Genomic DNA, 20,786 nt, shown 5'->3' with positions numbered 1-20,786 from the left:
TGGAAGGTGACTCTGAACACTGGGAAGGAGAAGGAAAGTCCTCTCTTGGGTTTAGACTGTTGTTGAGCTTAGCTCTAGTGAGGTAGTCACCTGGCAGGAGCTTGCTGCTGCTGGGGAAAGGAGGCAACTTCAAGGCTCTTCTACCAAGACATTCATACAAAGCTCTCCTCTATCTGCTGATTAAACACCCCTCGCACACTTGTTAGAAATGTGCCCTCTGCACTGCAGCAGGCAAGATAAATGCAAACAGATTTTAATCTTGACAGTCTTCTTTCCACTGGTATGGGTTTTTAGGAGACTGCTGGGGAGCTAGGTAGCTTAAGGGATTAAGTCCTGGCACTGCAGCTCGAGTCTCTCCTGAGCTCTTTGATTTGCATGAGGGTGCAGCTTCTCCCTGGAGCTGTGGGAGAAAACATCCATGGGAGCTTTGCTGGTGGCCATCAGCATGGCTGTTCCAAGGTGGAGGAATATTACTGCTCTTTGTGAGAGGTTGTCCCTGGGTTAGATGTGTGCTGGTCTTGTGCTATTCCTTGTGCTACACAGTATCACAGAATCAAAGAATGATTTGGGTTGAAAGAGACTTTAAAGTTTGTTTAATTCCAACCCCCTGCCATGGACAGGAACACCTTCCACTATCCCAAGTTGCTCCAAGCCTTATCCAGCCTCGCCTTGAACACTCCAGGGATGAGACAACCACAGTTTTTCTGGGCAGCCTGTGCTAGGGCCTCAGCACCCTCACAGGAAAGGATTTATTCCTAATATCCCATCTAACCCTACCTTCTGTCAGTGTGAAGCCATTCTCCCTTGTCCTGTCACTACATGCCCTGTGAGTACAGCCTGTCCTGGGGGCTGGGGCTCCACCAGGCTCCAGCTTGAGTCATGCTTCATGTGAACATTGTCTGCAGCCTTTTTACAAAATGGCCATCTGATTTTAAGAGTTTGGTCTCTTACTTAGAGAGATCTGAAAAATTAATTTGGTGTTTCACTGACAACTGTGAAAAGAGTGTAGTGAGAAGGATGTGATGGATAAAGGTTTTCCTTCAGACTGTGGTATACACTGAAGGGGGAGCTTGGCAGAATATTTGAAATCTGTCTCGTAAAATAACCCACACACTCAGTTTATCCAACCTCAGCAAACTAGACCCAGCCTTTTTTCCTTATCTTTTGATCTTCTGAGCTGAGCTAAGTAATGGGATCGTACTTACTAAAGCTTTTGAAAGTTAGATTGAAGGCTGCTTAGTCTGTAAAAGCAGCGTATACACGGAACATCTGAACCATCCTTATAGGGAAATATGTGTTAAAATGAATGTAGTTTTTAAAATTTATCATTTTACCCCAGCTTTGGAGCAGCCTTTGTCATAAGGGTTCCCCGTGGGACTTTTGTTGGAGAATCAATCCTGTTCCTGTGGCCATTGGCCACAGTGTAAATCTGTTATTTGCATTGAAATGAAATCTGTGCTGTCTGTCCCATACACCCCCTCTGTGGGGTAATAATAAGATTTCCATATCTGGGACTTTTGAACTGGTTTATCAGAGATGAAGCAGTGTGTTTACTGTTGAAAACCTTGGGGGAAGGAGAGCAGGGGCTGCTGCATTGCAGTTGTCTTCTGTTCAGAGGCTGAGTCTTGGCTTAAGGGTGTGAGGATGTACCGGGATATTTCTTCAGGCTTAATTGCTTGGCACATTTGCATGAAAGAGACTTGCAGTAATGAAGGCAGCAAAACGTCATCCACAGAAGGCCCTCTGCCAGGAGAGATCAGAATCAATTGGGGCTCAATTACCCAAGCTTGGAGCAAGGGAGAAAAAGCCAAAGGAGGAGCTGGAGCAGTCAGGCTTGTCCTGCCTTTGCTGGATGATGGACACAGGTAACCAAACACAGCCACAAGAAGCACCTCTTCCAGGTGATTCTGTGGCTGAGGGATGTTTTGACCTCGTGGTGCACAAATAGTAGCACTTGCATCTCTAATTTAGCATTTTGGCAACAAATGTTCAGCTGACACACGCCCATCCTGGTCTGGTTTTGGGAAAAGGGTGGATCTGCAGAACATCAAACAGAAAACTGCTTTGGGCTGAGCCAAGCGTTAATGGCCTTCGGCTCTGTTTGAGTCTCATGTGTGTGTTTATAGCAGAGAACAGGACCAGCACCCCCAGGACTGGGAAAATAAACAAGGTGCAGGTGAGGGACTGGGCTCCCACATTGCAGCGACAGAACTGCTGCTGGTCGTGGCTGGGCAAATCTGCCCCTATCACTGCACAGATGGGCAGGTGGAGGGTGGACTTGGGGCTTGGAGGTGTAATTTAGGAGATATTTTCAGCTCTGTAGTTGGTGGGTTAGCTCCTGAGGAAGGTTTCTTAGATATGCCAAAGCCATCATTGCTCAAAGCTCTTCCAAATCATTCCATGAGTAGAGGGGCTTGCTTGGAGGTTCTAGGAGCCAATGTTGGCCTCTCAAATTAGCAATCTTCAGTTTTAATCTCTGTCTGGTAGTCTGGAAAAAGGAGATTAATTATTTTGTTTGTACTTCTGGTCTTTTAAATGTCTAATTTATAACACACTGAAGTGAATGAACTTTAAATGCTTTGGATCAGAATATGAAGTCTGATGTTATCTAAATTTCTGTGGTCTCTAGAGCTAAGGACTTGCAGTTGAAAAAGGGTGGAAGGACAAATAGGACATTTTGTGAAATGCATTTAAAAAAAAAAAACAAAAGCCAAGCGTGAGAAAACGAGTTGGGAGTTTCTGGTTTGTAAGCTGAAAGAGTTCTCTTTGGTGAAACTGCACAGGCCAGCTCTTAGGAAGGGTTTGCAAACTCTCTTAGTTTAAGAAAGCCATAAAAAGCAGGAAGAAAATCCAGCAGAGAAAAGCAAATTAGGTCCCAAAGGGGGAAAATTTTAACTGATTTTGTATTTGACAACCGGAAAGAAATCCCTCTGGTTCTGGGTTTCTGTGGGCAAATGTGTGAGTGTTTTGCACAAAGCAAAGCCTTATGGAGATCTCACAGCCTTTGAGGAAGAGGAGACTGAGCTCTGGCCTGGGAGCAGGTTTCTGTGCAACAGGAGGAGCCCCTTGATCCCTGTGGATGCTGCTGGGTCACCTGTGGTTTATAACATAACTGAGCACAGATGAGCTGCCACCACCATGAGCATCCTCCTGCCTCAGGGACAGCCAGCTGGTGGCAAATGGGGACGCCAAGCAGTGCAGGAAGGGCTCTGTTTCTCCATGCTTCCATCACCAGCCTTCCATGCCTCCTGGAGAGTGCCCAAGCAATACATTTTAGCTTTATAGCAGCATTTGGTCTTGATGTACAAATTGCTGAGCTTAACAGGGACAAAGGGGCGACGCTTTACAAACTACCCTAGATTTAAGCAAGTCCGTGGAGATGATGGTCTGGAGGCCCTTTGCTGGAGGAGGTTTCCATTCCAGAAACAGCTGCCAGTCCTGTGCTCCCCAGCAAAGGTCTGGAGGGTGCCAGTGTGGGGGAGCCAAGGTCAGAGGAGAGGACCCAGCCCTCTCCTTCAGCCAGTGTGGACTGAATGTGAATCTCAGCCATGAGGCACAGATAATTAAAGGTAATGGCTTTCTAAAAGCATTGCTCTCAATGCTCCCAGCCATATGGGCCATTGCTTTTTTTCCAAAAAATGTTTATGATCCTTCTTTTCCTCTCTGCATCTCATGGTTGAGTGTTTTTTTTATTTCCCTTGAAATAATAATATAAATCTGGGAATGGGAAACCCATAGCCTGCTTGTATATATATTTTTTAAAGAATATAAATTGGGGAGCAGTTAAAATTGTATTATTCCTGGCAGCAAAATTCCTTTTTTAATAGACAATTTGAAGTTATTATGTTGGAAGCAGTTTTCCCCACGTGTGTGTGCATGCATGGTGTGGAGGGAGCTGTGCCAAGAGGGCTCCAGGCAGCTTCTGAGGCAGGGGAAGTTGCTGGGAGCTTGCTGGAAAGCTGCAGATTTTCAGCTGATGGTAAGAAAAAGCCCTCAAAGGCACCATCTTGCAGTTCTCAGCTGAGCTTGGTTTTATCAATGGGCATTTTGCCTCAGGAAGAACTGAAGAATTGGACCTTCAAGATCTTTTTCCAGCAAGATTGCCTTTTTACTTCCCTTAGCTGTTAGTTTTTACAAGGTGTGGGAATGCCAGTGAGTTCTCCTATGCACCAGTGATAGACATTTGTTTCCAATTAGTATTTATTGGATTACTTTAGTCAAAAGTAAGCTTTGTATCAGAGCCCCACAGTATGCACTTTCTTATTTGTTCACAGGATGGTGCTTTCTTTCTCTGCTTGGTTTTTCATCAGCTTCAGTCCACTGAAAAGCTGGTGGAAGGGAGCTCTGCTGGGGAGCTGCCCTAGAACAAATTAAACCAGATTAAATAGATTCCAGCCTCTTATACAGCATCTATGTCTTCCATCAGTCCAGGCATGTTTGTGACTCACATGGCTGGAAATAGCAGCCAACGTGTGTCCATGGGCTGTGTCCAGCTTCCTGCTGCTTTTCCCAATTGCTGGAATTAGCTGCTCTCCCTAAAATGAGTTTTTGCAGGTAAAGCCTGACTCAGGTGACATTAGAAGTAGGTACTGCTTGGTTAATGGGTGTGGATGGGGCTGACTAATAGCCCCATGCACACCCATATATGTGGAATTCCCTGTGTGTGGAATAACAGGTAATGTTTGACATTGGTAAAATAATGTGGAAAATTTGTGGTTTAACGGCATCTGAGTTCCTGACTTGAGGTCATATGACAAAAAGATTTCCACAGTTTACCTTGGGACTTAAAAAGCAAACAGAAATATGAATACCAAGCTAAACCCTTGACTGATGTGTTTCTCACACTGTACATGACTGATCTTATTTGGGGAAAAAGCCTCCCTAAATGAACATGGATCTGTGTGCACAAGAGTAGCTGCAAGAGAAAATCCTGGGGCTGGTCCCTTGGCCTCAGGTGTTGCCCAACTTGCACGTGGAGCTGCCTAGTGTGGGTTTATCCTGTTTTGCTGATGTAAATGGGAGTGATGGCCCTGAAGTCAGGAGCACAGCAAGTGCCCTCAGAGTGATGGAACGCGGAATGAGAAGCAGACTCACAGGCTTTCTTTTAAAGAAACAGCAAATACACTTTTACAGGAGAATAAAGACAAAATATTTGGCAGTGGCTCACCATAGAGAAACAGCAAGTTCATTTGGTAGGGGTCCAAGGGGAGCTGTGTAAATTCAGCCCGAGTTAACTTCAGGTCAAGCCTGAGTTTTCCTTTTCCTGCTGCACATCCCTATTTTCCACAGCACACATAAAATGTTATTACTGCAAACTGCATGTCCCAACACAGCCCTTCCATGTACATCACACACTATAAATCTCAGGTTTTTCTGCATTCTTTCTCCTCCAGGACAATGGCCCTGCCCAGAGCAGGAGATCAATGCCCCATGGATCTGGGGGCAGCCCCATGGACAGCAAGCAGATGCTGAATGTGCAGCATCACCAACCAACCCGGCTCTATGCTAACAACAGCTCAGAGTCGGCGCTTCCAGGCCAGCTGAGTGGACTCCACATCTCTCCTGCCCACAGGTAGGACCAGGGAAGGGCTTGTGCTCTCCATCTGCTGCTGCTCCTGCAAACTCAGATTCAGGGAGTGCACAGAGGATGTGGTGCTCCCAGAGCTCCAGAGACCATGGAATCTTAGACTCATTCCAGTTGGAAAAACCTCCCAGATCATCCAGTCCAACCATTGACCTTACTCTGCCAAGTCCATCAAGATGCTGGGCTGGACCCCTGCTCCTTTGGTCAAGTGTAAGTGGGAGGACAAAAAAGAAACTAACCAAATAAACAAAACAGAGGGAAAAAAAAGGGTTTGGAGACACAAATTTCTGAACAAAATGGTCACATCTCTGTAGATAGCAACTGCAACATTGAATTGAAGCTTGTAATGCTGAAGCAATGCTCAGGTATGCAACTCAATGAAGATGCTGGTTCTCCAGATCTCTGTAAGATCCTTCTGTTGCTGATATGAGTGGGTAGATTAGTGGCCCCTGGGTACAGTCCCCCAGCTGGCATTAATGCCAGGGAAGACAAGAGGAGGAGAGGTTTAAATCAGATATTAGGGAAACTTTCTTCACCAAAAAAGGTTGTCAAGCTGTGGCACAGACTGCCCAGGGCAATGGTGGAGCCACCATTCTTGGAGGGAATTAGCAGACATGTGGATGTTGCTCTTGGGGACATGGTTTAGTGGTGGCCTTGGCAGTGCTTGGGGAAATGGTTTGGCTTGATGATCTTAGAGGGCTTTTCTAACCGAAACAATTCCATGGCTCTGTGAGTGTCACAGACAATAATGTACTGTTTTTTCAAAGCTTCTATCCAAGGCAGGATGGAGGGTGCTGCCCTCCTAGGAATGGGGAATCACCTTGCCACAGACCCAGGAGCAAATACTTGCTGTGGAAGCTGGAGATACTGGCTGAAAATATGAACTCCAGTAACTGGGATGTTTATAAGTGTAAGATCCGCTCAGTGCAGCTGTCCGGGAGGCTGAGGAATAAATAATGCTCCTAGGAAAGAAAAGGCTTTTGTGTAGCCAAGAATGGTTTGGGTGGATAACTCAGACTTTGAGACAGGCCAGGTTGTGGGCTGGGATGCTTTCACATGGCTTATGCGGATCTTGATTTATGTTCCTCCAAACTGGCAAAATATCCTGCAACAAAGTAATGTGTGTATCACATGCAAAGAGAGTTTCTTTTCAGATCGGGAACTCTGTGTCTGAATCTGTAGTTCAGTGATGCTGTGAGCCAGCTTATTCCCTGTGCTGCTCCGGGAAAGTTAACAAAGCTGGAAAGAGGAGAACTGCACAAAAAATACAGAGAACAAAATCTGGTGTTATCTGCGACTGAGCCAAAAGCCAGGACATTCACTTGGGTCGTTGAGTAGAATTGGGATAGGAGTGCATTCTCTTTTAACTGGTGTTTGATGAGGCTGGGCTGGCCAAAACTTGCCCTTTTCCATTGAAAATGTGTGAATTGATGTTGGAGTGAGCTGTAGCAGGGTAGACAGGCACTTGGAGAGCACATGCAGGGTTTGGACTGGCCAGGAGTTACGGGATGGGTCCATGGCTCAGCACCACCACCCAGGCTGGCCCTCACCTCCCACAGGGGCCAGAGCTGCTGGGGAGTCACCACCAGAATATGGAGCTCTGGCCTTTCAAAGAAAGTGACTTTTGTCTGGAGTTTTTTTTTTTCTCTTTCTTTCTTTCTTTGAAAGCGAATGTTATTTCTTTTGTTTATTTGTTTAAGCAGACATGAATATAATACTGTGGAGAAAATGAGCCAGATGATGGCTAAAGTATGTGAAGCTGATGGAGTTCAGGACTCTTGCTATTTTTATTGATTTTGTAATGACCTTGATGACCTTCTCTGTAAAAAGGAAAAGGAGCCCCTTCCCCTGTGCACTGGGGCCTCTGGAATACAGCAGCACTTGGATTCAGCTCTTCTCAGCAGGAGATTTAAACTTGTACCTGAAATATTTTTGATTCCAGACTATGCTTTTCATGGTTTGATGTACTGAACTGGAATAATGGTTTAAATTGCTATTTGTTGTCTGTGCATCCTGAATGCTCCTCACAGAGACCAGGAGCAGCTCCAGGCTGAAGGCTGGAGGGGTAGGAGGTTACAGGGCAGCCCCTGTGTCCCCCTCCCTGGTGAGCTGGTTTTCTCAGTTAAGCTGTGGGCTGTGTTTGTGATGCACCTACAGCAGCACCAGCTTCACAAGAGGCACTTGCAGATGGTGAGGGGTTGTGCTGCCCTGCCTGGCACACGCTTTCCAGATGCCCTAACAAGGGGTGAGTGCATGCCCTGGCCCTACATAGTTAATGAAATGCATGTTTTTCCCATTTTTTCAATAAATTCCATGGGTGGCAAAGCAATTTAGAGTGTTTGCAAGCAGGTGCCCTCTTTCCTGAAGGCATCTGGTAACTGGGCCAGCCCTTGCTGTGTTGCTCAATTGGAGCCCAACAAGGAACAAGTTTAACCTCCTTGGTTCAGCGGCTGTTCTCAGGCCAGACATACCTCCAGGCAGGGAAACACATGGGAACAGAGGTGCTTAATTGAATCTGTGGGAATGTGGAGATTTCAATACCTCCATGATGAGCTGACAGTAGCTCTTTCTGTTTGACTTGAGCCTTTCTTTCTTTGCTTTACACCAGCATTGACCCCATGAAGTCTCTCCCACGGAACAGAAATGGGATTGATGTGGAGTCAGATGTCTACAAGATGCTTCAGGATTATGAAAAGCCTGTTTCAGAGCCTAAGCAGTCTGGATCCTTCCGATACTTACAGGGCATGTTGGAGGCTGGTGAGAATGGTAAGGAGGTTGGCACCCAAGCACTCTACTGTGAGGAGACCACCAGGGTGGCAGGTTTCAAATCAGGCCTTCACATACTCCAGCTTACCAAATTTTGTGGCTGACGTGAGGACCGTGTGAAAGCTGGATTTGTAACCAGTGCGGCAGCTGTTTTTCTGAGATGGTTTATGAAACGTGATGGCCTTAAGCGGTTGTGGAAGATCACTGTCAGAGAACCTGGTCTGGTTAAGTAAATGGCATTTGCATAAGGATGTGGGATGCTCCTCAGCAAGGCAGGGATAGAGATCAGGAGCTCTTGGCTCACTTCTCAGGTCTGTCACAGCTTCCTGCCCATGTCGTTAACACATTAAATAATAAGATCCCAAATCTATACGTTTTAGCTTCCTTTTATTTGCCTTTCAACCTTAAGTCCATTGGGGCTTTTATATTCAAATTTTTAGGCTTTGCTTTATAATCATTAGGGCAAGACTCCTCTTTCTACTTCCTTCCGAGGGCCCCATATTCCAGTCATGTGAATCCAGGAACGTATATTTTATGGGAAAATACCAACTGCTGTAAATCTCATTATGAAGCCATGAGAGGTAGCGAGTTGGGCTGTTGCACTTCAGTTTCTGTGTAGCCAAAGTGTTGGAGAAGCCTGTTCTTTAACTAGGAGGATGTTGGTTCTTGCTTCACAAGAAGCACAATTGCAGGTAACTTCTGATCATCATGGAATTCCATCAGTATTGGTTTTCTCAGTGGGACTGAGCCATAGCTGCAAAGCAAGGGATAGGATCAACCTTGGAAGCAGTGGGTGTATTATTATATTTCATGTTAGTATTACAGCCCCTGGACTGGCAGAAAAACTGATGTTAAATACAGGCCCCAGTTGGACCTTTAAGTCCTTCACCAAGAGCAAGAACAAATCTGCTGCTCCCCCAGTCTTCTGGTTAGGAAGAAGCAAATGGGAATTGACTGTGTTAATTCCAATTAGTAACGCTGCTGCCTTCTCCCTTCTCTGTGCCAGAAAAAGGGAACAAAATTGAAGCTTTGCTGGTTTGTTCCTGCCTCTGCCTGCATCCCTCAACTCCGGGCTGGCAGAAATCCAGTGCTGGGAGGAAGGGAGAAAGAAAAGGCTGTGGAGTGGTGAAATGGGGAACAAAGAGGTGCCAGGACAGTCCCCACATCCTGGGACAGTGCAGCCAGTCCTGGATGTGTGCTCATCCCAGCACTCTCTGGCACTTGCCCATCACCAGTGCAACAAGAAAGTGTGATCAACTGGAGCCTGAGAGGCTGCTGTCAGGTGCCAGCCAGCATGGGACAGGCTGCAGCAGTCACTGTCACCTCCCAGGCTCTACCACCCTCCCTCTCAGTGGTGTGGAGGGGATGTGTGACTGCCTGCAGGCACAGCCTCACTCATGCCTTGGTTGTTCTGACGCTGTTTATTTCACAAGGGATGAGAAATTAAGTGAAAAGCATCTCTGCTGGCATGAAGTTCTGTGATGTTCCAGCACATTTTCAATCCCCACAAGTGTTCCTGCTGGGTTTGTTTTACAGCTGCCACCCGTGCTCCTTTTTACTTAAGCCTAAAATTATACATTTTGACCTGAGCCTGCTCTGTATTGTCCTTTTAAAGTCAAGCTCTCCTCTCCTGAGGAGCTGAGTGTCTTGGACAACAACCTGTTTTATATGGAATGTGTTTCTACTGGAAGCATATATAGCCCTCTCCCACACTCCTAGGGAGCACTGCTTTGTGCTGAGGTGGAGGCTGGAGGAGTGGCAGTGCCCACCTCCATGGGCACCCACAGCCCAGGAAGGAACACTGCAGCCATAATGGGGGTGGCATGGTTGAGATTGTGGAGTTAAAGCATTTTTCTGCCCTGCTGAAGACCGTAAATCAGAATGAGAAGGGGCTGGTAAATAGAAGGAAATGATCCACAGTTTGGGAAGATGGGAAGCAGCCTTCTCTGCAGGGTTCATTTTGCTGTAAAATCCCTTTTTTTTTTCCCCTTCTTTCCTTTTTTAAGCAGCTTATCCAAGTGCTCTGCATGAGAGACAGTGACAGCTTAACTGTTAAATGTTGGCAGATGAGTGTGTCTAGTCCAAGCACGCTGTGTCTCATGCTGGGGGAAGCCAGCAGCTTGAGCAGTTGTTTCAGTTTATTCCCAGCAAGGCAGCGGAAGGATTTGACAAGGGGCTTGGCTGGAGCCAGCCGAGCACTGGGGGGACTCCTGGGGTGGAATAGTTCTGCTCTTGGGCAGACACTCCTGCATGTGTCAAAGCTCTAAGCACTGTATTGTATCTTGGGGAAGTGGGGTCTGGTGGGAAGTTGCTCCTTTTGGTTTTACCCACTTGGCAGGAACTGCTGGCAGCATTGGCCTCTGTGTCAGAGGGGGGCTGTGGTGTGAAGGTGCCTGTGCACCACAGGGATGAGTCAGGTGTACACCCTCCTTCCCAGCTGGGCCCAGGACAGTAGGCACTCCTGAGACATGCTGGATGGGGGAGCAGGGGTCTCTCCATGGAAGGAAGCTTTTCCAAGCAATGCCCTACAAAATGTATTGTGTGACCCAGCATGGTGTCAGTTAGCAACCAGCAGTGATGATGCGCTGGCTCCAGGTGCTAAAAGTTCCCTTCAGGAAAGGCAGAGATGTTCTTAGAGCTGTGGGAGGTACTTGCACTGGATTTTGCTCTGAACTTGTCACACTGGCACGGAGTATGTGCAGACACCTGGGTCAGAAAGTGCTTTTGCCCTACTGAGACCTTCTGAGCATCAGGGCTTGAAGGACATGTTTATGATGGACCCCGGATTGAAACACCTTGGAAGCTCAGGGAGTGTGGCTGGGAGGTACCTGTGTACCTCAGGGAGGTAAGAACTCTGGAGAATGGCTTGTTCATCCAAGACCTCCTCTGCTGCTTTACCAAACTGTGAGCCAAATGGTCCTTCCTTGGGAACTTTTCCTTCCTATGATCTTAGGCCATCATGGAGGAATCACAAATCAATAAATGCCAAACAGACCAGTCAGCTGACAGTTGTGGAAAACCATGCAGTCAATACTGGAAGCTTTTAAGTGTCCCAGGTTGGCAACAAGCATGTTGGTGTTGTCCAGAATCTGAGTGCACATGGTAGATGGTCTGTAGGGAGTAGGGGCAGCAACACTGAAAACACTGCCATGATATTGTTCATATGCACGAAATCTTCAGTGCTTCCTTTCCTGTTGTTGGACCTTCATGAAAGGAGGCCTGGTGCCTCAGAAGACCTTATCTCCTTTCACAATATTTTGGTTTAGATTATTTGAGCTTAAATGCGTGCTCTAGGAAGAAAAGTGCATGTGATTCTATTATTGTTTGGTTCAATTTGCCTCATTCTCTGAAAGGCTTTTATCTCCATCTCCTTGATGGATGGGGGATCTACCAAGTGTGCCTGAAATGTTGGTGTGATGGAATCTCTCTTTTTTTTTTTTTTTTTTGAGATTTTCTGAGCTCTTCACTATTTATTATTCTTAGCTGACTAAGTAGTATTACAGCCAAATTAACCTCACATCTTTAGATCACAGCTGCTTTGCACTTTGACAAGGTCCATGTATTGAGCTGGTGCTGTCCTGGAACTTCCAAGAAGTTGCAGATTCTGTTGTGACAGGCAGAGACTCACCAGACTCCTTCAGGGAAAATAAAAAGAAAAAAGGGGAAGAAAAAGAGGAAAAAAAAACCAGCCCTGAGAGGCTGAGTTTTCAATCTGTATCTTTATAATTCTTGGCAGGTGACAAACTTGACAGACTGAGCAACCCCCGAAACATCAAGCCCCCGGTGCCAAAGCTTGGCAGTCCCATGTCTGGGCTGCAGATGCTTCCCGAGTGCACCCGCTGTGGGAATGGGATTGTGTAAGTATTGTGCCTCACCGGAGCCCCTGGTGACATCGGGACATGGCTGGATTGGGTCCTGCCAGGCGCATGGGTTAGAATTTATAGCAGAGTACCATGAATCCCTTTCTGTTTTTTTCTGACCATATCTAAACCTGTGCAATAGTTTGGATTGCCCCTTTTAAGGGAATCTCGCAGCAGAACAGGGATGATTAATGGGATAGTTTGTACCCTGCTTATCATAGTAGCTGCCCAGGGACTATGAATAGCACCATGGCACCAGCACTCCTCTGCCTTACAGGGCTGGTGGGGAGAGAAATGCCTTGTGTGTTGAGAAGGAGAGAGCTGTGGCTTAGTTTTGTTTGTTTGTTGGAGAGTTACTCTCTGACAGATGGCTGTTTATTTCAGAAAGTATAGGTGTTCTTCTGCTTTATTCTGTTGTAATTTATGACCTATTGTAACTTACGTTCTGTTGTAATTTATGTCCTGCTCAAGCCAGATTTGCTGGCTGAGTGTGAGCTGTGCAGATGTCTGTAACCATGTTGTTGCTGGTGCTGTGAGCTGAGGGTCTTTGCTCCACAAATGCTAGATCGTGTGAGTGCACAACCCCAGTCCTTGTAGGATGCTGGCTCTTGATTTTCAGATCCAGGCTGAGTGTAGATATTTGAGGCTCTGCTTTGCATTGAGCTGTGGAGCGGTGCTGCCAGGTGTGGAGCATCCCTTCCTGCAGAAACTCAGTGAAGCCACACCTGGAGTGAGGTAGCAGCTTTGGGTGGGCTGAGATGTTGGGATGAGAAACCCTGATAACACCCCTACATGTCCCTGCGTGCCGCTTTCCTGCACTGACTCCGTTTCCCTTGAGGCAGCAGGAAAAGCTCTTCATGCTTGCTGTTTCTCCACCTCACTTGAGCTTTCCCCATCTCTCCCAGGGGCACCATCGTCAAGGCTCGGGACAAACTCTACCACCCCGAGTGCTTCATGTGCGACGACTGCGGCCTCAACCTGAAGCAGAGAGGCTATTTCTTCATCGAGGAGCAGCTGTACTGCGAGACGCACGCCAAGGAGAGGGTTAAGCCCCCCGAGGGATATGACGTGGTGGCTGTTTATCCAAACGCCAAAGTTGAACTCGTCTAAGCCCGGGCTGTGCTCTGCAGAGGTCGCACGCCCACCCACGTCCTCCCGCCGGCTGTGAGCAGCGCGGCTGTAATCAACCCCGATTACCAAAGCCCAAGTTAAAATGCCTTTTCCTAGATAAAACCGTTTACACTTGGGATCTCCGGGGGATGGTGTTGAAAGCATTTGAACAGGTTTTTCCCTTCTTTTTGACACTCTGCTTTTTGGGTTGCTGTTTTGGGTTATTAGTCTGTGCCATTACCTTATCCAAGATCTGTGTAAATATTGATTAATTCTCTACTCTGTTTCATATAAAACTAGTATTCCTTTTTTTTTCTTTTTTTTTGTGCCCTCCCTCTATTGAAAAAACAAGGAAAATGTTTTAAAAGCTCGAAGAAAATAAGGCACTTTAACAAAAGAGGCTGACTCCTATGTCCTGACCCTATTCTCCTGTCCTGTGGCTGCCCTAGTGATTAAAAACCAACCCCCTGGGAGTCAGGACATGATACCAGTGGATCCCTGGCTCAGATGTGCCAAGGAAGGGTGGTCTTTTAAAGCAGTAATTATAGTGAAACACCCTGGAGCAGGGCAGTGCAGTTTGAGGCTGATACAGGCTGATTTGAGTTCCCCGAGAGATCACTGAGTGTGTAATGAGGATGTTTTCTTCCTTCTTTACTCCTAATTCAGTTGTTCTGTCATCTAATCACTCAAGCACACCTTGAAAGGATACTGCAATAGTCTGGAGCACCCTTTGATTATCCCCACCTCCCACACTTCTGCCCACAGATGCCTTTGCTTTGGCCATTGTAACTATTGCCCAGGTTTTGCTATAATTTTGAAGTCTTTTATTTCTAGATCCTCAGATTGCTGCTATCTGGGTCTGCTTCCCAGCAGGGACGGGGTGATAAAGTCCCTCCAGGCACTTAAGGAATAACTGGAGCTGAGGTGAGCCCCAAGCCCTGCGGCAGCAGGATTGGATTTATACCCATCTCCCAAGACTGTGCTTTCAGCCAGGTCCATCATCCACAGGGAGAAGATTTTGTGGATCTTGAGATGTTGCTTTGTTAGAGAAATGTGGGGTTTTTCATGTTAGTGCTTGGAGGAAGGAGAGAGTCGCTCAGCTGCTGGGTGCTGCCAGGCAAGGTGATGGGAGCTGTGTCTTTGGTACAGCCTCCCTCCTCTTTCTCCTTACTTGGGGAGAGGGAGGATGTGGGGGAGAAAAAGAAATGCCTGTGTTTGCTTTCCTTCCATGGAAAAGGAAAATAAGAAATGGGGTGATGGGCAAAGCACTCCTTCCCATCTTGGCTCTCCGTAAGGGGGAAGATTGGGACTGGAAGAGAGTTGGGAGTATGATCCTAGTAGGCGCTTCCCAGGAAATTTCTTCCTACAGGTTCTGCACCCCAGAAGGGATTTTAGGGTGTTACTGGTCTCCATCTAGACCTCTTCATGCACTGCCTTACAGGGACTGCAGCAGCTCCTGCCCTGTGCCCTGCTGCCTCCCAGCAGCCCAGGGCTTCCTCCAGCTGGGTACCACAGGGATGCTGGCTCTGTGCATTCCTGCTAGCAGCTGGACATCCACCTCCCCCTCCTTCTGCCACCAGGACCTTTTAATCATTGAAGTACAAGAAACGTGGAAATTTTTATCACAGCGCTGAGCCATGTTTTTCTTGTATTTGCATGGCCTTGCTTGGTCAGTTGGACCTTCAGAAGCGGAATATGTGGGACAAGTGTAAATGAGGATTCTAATGGTAATCAGGTGGGAAGCATTACTGCCCTGGCTTACAGGGCTCTGCTTGGAGCTCCTTAGGTTGCTCTAGTCAGAAACATTTATTCTGAATTCCTCTGTTATTCTTACACATTGCTGGGTTGAGCTCTGGTGGTTGTAGCTTGGGAGTTCAGGCTTCACCCAATCCAGGATTGAATACAGCTCAGCTGCATGATGGAAAACTCACAACATGAATGACACAGGTGCCTTTCCCCATTTTCCGGGCAAATGGTTGGAGCTGCCAGCAGTGCTGTTTGTCACTCCCTGTGGTTCTTGTCCCCATTTGACTCCACGTGCATGGTGGCCATGTCCTGCACAATGCCACAAGTCTGCAGTCCTGACCCAGGGAACACTAGAAAGTCCTTAAATTGCTTCATTGCCCTCATTTTGAACACCCAACTGAGTGGGCTGCTTGGTGGTCTTGCTTGGCTGCCACACCAGTACAGCACTGGGATTGCTGGGCATGGAGCTGTTCTTTTAATTTGATCCCAAGTTCCCTCAAAGCAATATTTCCATGTGGCATCTCGTGATAACCTTTCTTAGGAGTAATCAACCCCCCTGCAAAGCTTGGAGCGTCCTCACACAACCCCATCCCAGGGCACATGGATTCCTGGCTTCAGGCCTCCCCATTCCTGTCGTGAGTCTTGCAGGAGGTGCCACAAGCGAGTGTCACCTTCTGTGTCACCAGATAATGCTGTTAAACTCTGTAAAATGTGGGGAGGGTGCTGTTTGTATGAAACAAAAAATAAAACTGTATTATGGGCTTTATGTCTCACGTCACTTAGCTTGGCCTTTGCCTGGTCCATACGTGTAGGGGTCCCTTGGCATCCAGGTGAGAAGGACACTGGATAAACTCCAAAAAGCAGCTTGGAGAATTGTGCTTTTCACAGTTCATTGACAGCTTGAGGTTTGGTCTGTTTTGGAGGGAGTTGGTTGTGGTTTTTTTAACTTACATCCTATCAGGTGTGGAGATGGGCAAGGCCACTGTGTCTCTGCCTGTTGTGTGATACCCCATGGGTGCCTGGCTCCCCTTCACCCGTGTGACCCAGCTCATCCTGTGATGGTCCAGAGCTTTGCTGCCTCTGCACAAGGCAAATGAATCAGTGGTTTTGGTGATGTTTAACCAGCCACAGGGACACTCCAAGGGAACCTTCTCCCACCTGATGGCCCAGGCTGTCACCAGACTGGGATCCACAGCTCTGCAGGGCTGGGGGTGTTACTGCTGGAGTGATCTAGGCCTGCTTCCCAAGGAGATGTTATTGCTGACCCTTGGAGCACAGAAGCCCACTGGGTGGTGGGAGTGTGGGGGATTGGGAGCTGAGGGCAGGCTCAGGTTAGCAGCTGGGCAGAGGGATGTTTGCTTCTGTAGCTCAGTCTCCATGGGTCTGGTTTTTGTAGTCGACTGGGATTTGAATCACTGGTGTGTGGGAAAGTCAGAAGGGATGTGAGGTAAGTGCCTCCAATATTTAACGTAAAAGGTTTTATTTGGCAAGTGTTCATGTATGGAAATTGTTGTCTTTGTGTGCCTGAAATATTTAAAAGACAAAACTTCTGAGGATCCACGTGTGGCAGGAAAGATTTCCATAGTGTGGGTCTGTGTAACTCCATGTCTAATTAGTGCACATATTCAAATAATTAACATGCTTCTGACTCTGCAATTAGTGGTTTTTCTATTCCCCCTTGAATGCACACATGTGTTGGGTGTGTTTGTGTGGTTTAGCACTGCCATCCCCAGCCCCTCTGCCCTGGGCATCGATGCTGGGTGGCTTCAGCCCCTTGGAGTGATCCCCACTGCGAGACTGAGGAGTACAGAGAGCCTGGGCAGCACTGGGGCCCCAAAATTCCCTACTGCCCACACAGCCACTCTGACCAGCCCAACACTGGGATCCTCGTCTCTTCTTCAGAAAAAAAGAAGCGTAAACTCCGCCGTGATGAAGCGCAGCATTTATTAACTAAATGAGGTGGGACCAGGGCCAGACTGATTCAAGTTCTAATTGTTTAACTTTTTCCATGTATCATCATTAAAGTTTCCTACTTAGCCAGGCATTATTTCCACCACCACACCCCCGTTCTGCTGCTGCTTTTGTTTGGAGTTGTTTAACTTTGCTTTTGTTACTGTCTGGCTGCCCCAGGGACTCAAAAAATCTCAGCTTGTCCATTTCTCTGAGGATAAAAGTCCTTGTGCCATAGGAGGGGGGTTGAGGGAAAGAGGCTTTTTGGAAAAGTTCCCTCTATTCCCTTTTTCATGTTTGAAAGAAGCTGTTTTAGTTACTTTAGGGAGGAAAAAAAAATCTTCCCTACACATACAGAAAAACCCAGAAAACTGCTCCTGACTCTAAGGAAACTTATCTGCAAGTTGTTTTGCCTCTGTTTCTCCCCAGGAAACACTCTCAGAGCTCTTCCAGCCTGGGAGCAGCTTCTCCACCAGAACACTTAAATATTGTGAATTTTTAGGTAGTCCTAGAGCAGTTCCTTGTGCAGGGAGCCCAGTGGAGAGGGCCTGGGCTGGGGCCAGCACTGCGTTCAGGGCAGCTGATGTGCACAGGGTCACACTTTACTCTGCTCAAGCCTGCTTCAGGCTTTTGGCTTTATTAACGAGAATAACTGTGTTCTAAAGAAACATCTGAGTTCTTCACTGCCAAACCGGAGGGGTTCCAGGAGGCCAGTGATGAGTGTGTTCTCCCCATACTGATGGACTCTGAGGAGATGCAAGCTGCTGGCACTGTGGGATGACAGGGCTGGGGCTCACCAGTGGTACATGGACACCATCACTGGAAAATCTGGCTGGAGGGGCTCTTGGGAGGCCACCCACACCCTGCTCCTGTCCCCAGGCAGCACCAGCCACCCGTGACCCTCCCAAGAGGTGTCTAGTCTGTCCTTGGAATGGAGAGTCTCACCCCCCCACCCGGGCCCCATCTGGGGCAGTGTAGGGGATGTAAAGGAGAGTGTTGGATGCGTGATGTGCAGAGGAATGTATGGGGTGTGCAGGGGAGATAGTGGTAAATGGGTGTGCCTGGGGTGCAGGGGGCTGTACAGGATGTGTGGGGATAGATGAGGGGCAGAGGGGGTGGAGGGAGCTATAAAGGATGTGGGGAGTGGATGGGGAGCAGAGGGGTGCAGAGGGCTATAGAGGATGTGTGGGGATAGATGAGGGGCAGAGGGAGTGCAGGGAGCTATAAAGGATGTGTGGGGATAGAGGAGGGGCAGAGGGGGTGCAGGGAGCTATAAAGGATTTGGGGACAGATGGGGGCAGAGGAGCTGTCTGGATGCAGAGCCCTAGGGCAGACTGAGCTCCATCCGAGCGCTGCGCTGTCTCCTGCACCATCTAGTGATGAAAACTGAAATTTCCAGTGCTTCGAGCAGGGTGGAAGAAGAGCCAGCCCTGTGAGGAGTCCCGGCGTGGTGGGGAGGTTCCCGAGTGAGAACATCCAAATCCACCCAGAGGGCAGCGCTTCAGTAAATCTCTGGCAATTATCGCTCCGGGACGAGGTCGTTTTGCACCGTAGTAATGGGTTTGAACATATCATCTCTTCTCTGGCAAGATCTCTGGTGATTCCTTGCTCTGCTGCAGCTCTGACCCACATCAGTGAGCTCTGACCGCAAAGCTGGAAGCCAGAGAAGCAGGACCTGTTTGCCTTGATGCCTCTGCTCCTGCTGCAGTGGAAGCATGTGCTGGTCCCTACCAGGGCCAAAGCAATGTCTCTTCCCTGGCCAGAGTGACATTGCAGCAGGGAAAATGAAGTCCTTGAGTATCCTTGAGAAAGCTGACTCCACTTGAGTAGGTGTGCTTAGGGGGATTTATCCCAAATCCTCACACGTGTTAAAGAGAGGCATCCTTACTCTATCTCTTTTACAGGATTCCTACCAAAAATAAGATGAAAAATAATTCCCACCAAATGCTTGTCCGCTGGGCTCTGCTTAGGAGAAGTACCAGGAACTGGGAAGTGATGGCCACAATGCCCCTTAGAGCTCCAAGTCCCATAAGCTGGATTCAAATGAGCACCAGACAACCCTTGGCACTGCTCCAGGAGTACTTGCACTAGATTGCTGAGAGAGCAGAAAGGCTAAGATGAATCAAGAGCCTTTTCAAAGGTTGCCAAAGATAATTTTTTCCCACATGCTATTGGTCCAGGGTGTGACCCTGATGGGCATGATCACCGCTCCAGGACAGGCAGCAGACAGGTAGGAGGGCAAGGCCAGGGCTTTAGGCAGAGCAGGGCTGTGCCATGCTCCAGCAGGGTGGCATGGGAGCTCCATTAGGGTGGCACTGAGCCCCTCGGAGGATGCACTTCAGGCTCAGCAAACACATACAAAATGGGTCTTGCTTTACCCCATTGATAAGCAAGTTTCCACATGATCCAAGTGCTATGCAATCTATAAACTCTAAATTATCATGTGTTTTTTTAATTCCCAGCTCTTGAGATAGCTGCTGGGAGGGTGGCACAGCTGTCCTGCTGAGGCAGGGGATTCTTCTGAGGGGCTTTGCCCAAGCAGAAAGGGCAGAGCTGCTGTAGGAAGTACCACCCCACCCTGGAGCAGAGCAGGAGCTCTGGTGCCAGCAGTGGCACAGTGTCACGCTGGGTGAGGGTGATGTGACTGCACATGAGCAGGAGCTGGGCTGCTCCACAGCTGGGAGCAGCTTGTAGCATCCAGCAGCCATTGGTGTAGTTCCTGCTTCCACAAGAACCAAGTGCCTGCACCAGAGGGGTGTCTCAGCCATTCAGATTTGTTCCTTCTCCACTATAATGAAGTACTTCTCCTTTGCTCTGCTGGGCCCCTTGGCATCTGATTTCACTTTACAGGAATCTCCCTGACCTCATTTCCCACACACTGCTCTTCATCTAATAGCTGAAAGTATATGTTATAAGGCTGTGGTGAAATCATAGAATTGTTTTGGTGAAAAAAGCCCCCAGCACTACCGAGCCCACCACTTAACCATGTCACCATCTGCCATATCTTCACATCTGTTAAATCCCTCCAGGGATGGTGATTCCACCACTGTCTGTGACATGAAGAAATTTTCCCGCATATCCACTCGAAACCACCCCTGGTGCAACTTGAGGCCATTTCCTCTCATTCTATCACTTGTTCCTTGGGAGAGGAGATCAACGCCCACCTAACTACCACCTCTTTTCAGAATGTTGTAGAGAGTGAGGTACCCACTGAGCCTCCCTTACTCCAGAGCTCCTCCTGCTCCCTCAGCTGCTCCTCATCAGATGTATGCTCCAGCCCTTCCCCAGCTCCCTTGCCCTTCTCTGGACACATGCACTGGCTTCTTTCAGAAGGGTCAGTTGGAAGAACTAGGACTGGCCCTTCCCCTACAGTGAATTTGTTCCACAACTGCTCCACAAGCCACTCACTGGCCACTGTTTCCATGAGGTTTTCATAATCTCCATGCTTGGGTTAAAGCATTCCCTGATGTTGGATCACAAGTGGGGTTTGCAAGCTGGGGAGCACCCAGCAAAATCTCGGCAATGGTGACTGTAGCAGGAACTTGTGGTGCTGTGGCAGGGCTGGCTAGAGCACGAAGGATTTCTATAGCTGCTAATTTATGCAGGTTCACAATGTAAGAGAAAACCCTGTGGTGTTTTCATGTCAGGCACATGAAATTATAATATGTTGAGGATTCATCTGCAAACCAGATAAACCTGAGCACCACGCACCGAGTATGTGTTTACCACTTACTTTTGATATGCTAAATTTGCAGCCTAACCGCAGTTAT

General features: G+C 47.9%; 1 protein-coding gene across 1 annotated transcript in view; it reads left to right on the top strand.

The window, feature by feature from the left end:
- The window catches only part of PDLIM4 (PDZ and LIM domain 4), a 47,534-nt gene extending 31,690 nt beyond the window's left edge, over positions 1-15,844 (top strand). Inside the window, exons 4-7 of the mRNA XM_085073500.1 lie at positions 5,394-5,572; positions 8,193-8,350; positions 12,087-12,207; positions 13,116-15,844. Of these exons, the coding sequence (XP_084929626.1) occupies positions 5,394-5,572; positions 8,193-8,350; positions 12,087-12,207; positions 13,116-13,320 (663 nt within the window). The 3' untranslated portion in view covers positions 13,321-15,844. The remainder of the gene's footprint in view (positions 1-5,393; positions 5,573-8,192; positions 8,351-12,086; positions 12,208-13,115) is intronic.
- Positions 15,845-20,786: the final 4,942 nt, after the last annotated feature.

This window comes from Lichenostomus cassidix, chromosome 13 (genome assembly GCF_008360975.1).
Source record: "Lichenostomus cassidix isolate B80296 chromosome 13, HeHo_3.0, whole genome shotgun sequence".
NCBI lineage: Eukaryota > Metazoa > Chordata > Aves > Passeriformes > Meliphagidae > Lichenostomus > Lichenostomus cassidix.
This window is presented reverse-complemented; position numbering and strand designations above follow the sequence as displayed.